Raw genomic sequence first — 3,139 nt, forward strand, 5'->3', positions numbered from 1 at the left:
AGGAGACAAGGAGTGAGCTCTGAATTTCAAGATGAGAGGAGACAAAGAGTGAGTGTGTGTGTGTGTGTGTGTGTGTGTGAGAGAGAGAGAGAGAGAGAGAGAGAGAGAGAGAGAGAGAGTATAAATAATAACCAGTTCTGGTTGAGTTGCTTGCATATATCTTGCTGCTAAAATAACTGCCAAGTCTGAATGCTGAAAAAATACACTACAGGAACAGAGGAAGTTTCAAACAAGGAAACGGGCACCACGCCGCGGGAGCCGGGCACAAAGGCAAGAACTAGAGAACGAAGGTTATTAATACAAAACGAGGTGTCCTTGTTTTTTCCTAGCTGATTTTCCTGACTAATGCTTCAGAAACGGATCACTAACGATGCCATGTTATGTTCACTGTCAACACTTCTGTCAGATGGTGATGATATCTCCGAAACGGATTGAGAAAATTCCGCGAAAACCACATCCCTCTTCTAGAACAGAAATCAACCTAAACCCCATCGTAACGTTCAAACTATTTGCGTCCAAATGTAAGTAGCCGTGTTAAAAAGTCACGGTGAGCCTATGTCGTTGTCCCGAGCAACCGAAGCCCCAGTGACAGCGAACTTTCAGTTCGCCTCTTCTGTCACTTTGTGAAAACTCTTAATTGGGTCAAAACTCCTGCGGTGCATTCTCAGAACAGACCCTGTTAGCACATAATAAACACACACAGCGACGGTAGGCTACGTTAACCGCCCTGAAACTAAATCCCTTAAACTGCTTACCTGTTCGGATTATATCTGTAACCATATTGATTCACATAAATTTATCAGCACCGTCTTTGAATCGCGCTATATTTCTTTTTTTTTTTTTTAAATCGTAAAAAGAAAAAAAGATTAATCTTTAATATGATAAACATTTCCTGTTCTAATCAATTATCATTTACAAGTATCGAGAAGAAGAAGAGGAAGAAGAAGAAAAAGAAGAAGAAGAAGAAACAGCCGCAAAAGATGCCGCTAGTGACTGATGTTGCGTTAGGTGAAAGAAAGCACACTCGAGGCTGAATGGTTTTCCAGACTTCCAGGTAACAATTCCACAACAATACCTGCCGATCTGAGAGCACTTCAGAGAATCCGCCGCCACTGCAGCCTGCGTGAACTGCCCTCTGGAGCATTGTCGGCTGCTGAAAATGCCAATGAGGAAACAGATGATAACTACTGCACTCAGAAGGATAACACACAGGACACAGAACAGTCTTGACCTGGCCATGTTTTAAGCGATGACTTCGTCTGACTGACAATTCCATGTGGTTTAGCCCCCATGAGCACGAAGACCGCAGAACTCTCCTCCCCTTGCGGAAAGAACGACGAAAAAAGAACCCACCTCCAACCAAGCAGAGCGAAAGACGGATTTCATTCTCCTTCCGAAAAAGTCTTTTCGCAATCTTTGAAAGTACGGGAGGTTTGTCTCAGGTGAGACATTATTCCATAATCAGTCTGTACACTAATCATTCACTAATTTCCTTTCCTCCCTGTTGCGAATATATTTACATAGTTAGTTTATCCCTGTGGTTAAAATGCGATAAACATAATATGTGGGGAAACAATCGATCAAACGATTCCGTTCAGATCAGTTTTCTGGCAACATCACACGTTAATTATTAAACATTGTTGGATGCTATTCCAGATATCCTTAATGAGCAAAGCGACCTTGTCCCTTTGGCTGACAAGGGGGAAAAAATTGAGAGGAACCACGGTTCGGGGGAGCCTATCCTCCTCCAGCTGTGACCAGGCTGGTTATAGGATAATTATTGCCATAAATCTCATATGTAAGACCCCATTTCTTATAAACGTTCAAACGTTCAGAGCAGTTGTTATCTGACAAATGCTATTTACGCTTGGTTTAGAGGCAATATAAACTTGCACAAGGATCTTTTGCTGCATGACGGCTTCTTGTAAACAGTTACGGAGTGCGCTCTCTCTCTCTCTCTCTCTCTCTCTCTCTCTCTCTCTTTCTCTCTCTCTCTCTGTGACAGAAAGCAACCTGGTCATGTCACTGTCACGTCAAAATGACTGTGGGAGTTTCAGCAACAGAGCCTCAAAGACCGAAACCTGGCAGCGAAGAGGATAGTGTGGAACGCATGCTGGTGTCACTGCGGAATGTCATTACTGACCATTTCCGCGTGAAACTTCGGCTCTACGGCGTTCAATCATCGTTCAGCGCGAGACGTCGTTTTTAAAAGTCATTTCAGCTGTCAGGTCAGAGTTTGTCTAAGAGATCGGATAAAAGGCGAAAAGCTTTGTGTAAAGTCGAAGCTTTGAACCCAAGAACTCCAGATGTGTTTCTCACCGACTTCCAGCCACAGCGAGCACTTCGTAAGAAATTCACTTTCGATCTGTGTTACAAACAAATGGGCCATAGTTATTTGTGCAAACTGCAGCCACATGCTGCAGAAGGGGCTTATCAATTGCGGTAAATGGACCGATTTGTTTCATGATGATATAAAGGCAACACATACAGTATACAGCCCAAAATCAATTCACTCCGAGAATCATTAGCCTCTTGAACGAAACAGATGCAGGACAGTTGAATACCATGTCGCTCCTCCACTCACAGAATCCATAGATGTCAATCACCGAATGATTAAGCTGACAGTGGTGAAATTTCCCGCTAAAGGGATAGTTCTATTAAGCCCAACCTGAGGCGATGGGAAAACTATTAGGGCATTCCTTAACACAGCCCGCTTCCATCAGGATGTGGAACTAAACAGTCGCACTTCAGATATGACAGTTTGAGCTAATAGTTTGTTCTGGTAAAGTAAATATACACAATCTAAAACAACCGTTTATGGTTGATTCTGTTGTAATGCATGTATGAGTTTTTTTAAATGTGCAAAAAAAAAAAGACGTAGTTTTCTTCCTCTCGTTAAACGTTGCAAAAATCCGTTGAACACTCTGTGTGCGTCAACCATAGGGTTTAGCCCATGCCTGTCAGGACGTTCACACGCCCTGCTGTGAAATTTGAGAACGGTGGATTTCAGGAGCAGTTTAACTCAGTGTCGATTTGTCCTAAAAAGCGTCAGTTTTCAAGCTTTGAAGGGTCTTATTTTCGGGCAGTGGTGTTGGGGTGGTTACTCAAAAAAAAAAAGTATTTAGTTAGCCTTTAAGTG

The 3,139-nt window shown here is 42.8% G+C and overlaps 1 protein-coding gene across 1 annotated transcript in view; it reads right to left on the minus strand.

The window, feature by feature from the left end:
- LOC115807332 (glutathione hydrolase 5 proenzyme-like) overlaps window positions 1-1,239 on the minus strand; it is a 12,766-nt gene extending 11,527 nt beyond the window's left edge. The window contains exon 1 of the mRNA XM_030768264.1: window positions 1,076-1,239. Within this exon, the coding sequence (XP_030624124.1) occupies window positions 1,076-1,239 (164 nt within the window). The remainder of the gene's footprint in view (window positions 1-1,075) is intronic.
- Window positions 1,240-3,139: the final 1,900 nt, after the last annotated feature.

Source organism: Chanos chanos, chromosome 3 (genome assembly GCF_902362185.1).
Source record: "Chanos chanos chromosome 3, fChaCha1.1, whole genome shotgun sequence".
In the NCBI taxonomy this organism is placed as follows: domain Eukaryota; kingdom Metazoa; phylum Chordata; class Actinopteri; order Gonorynchiformes; family Chanidae; genus Chanos; species Chanos chanos.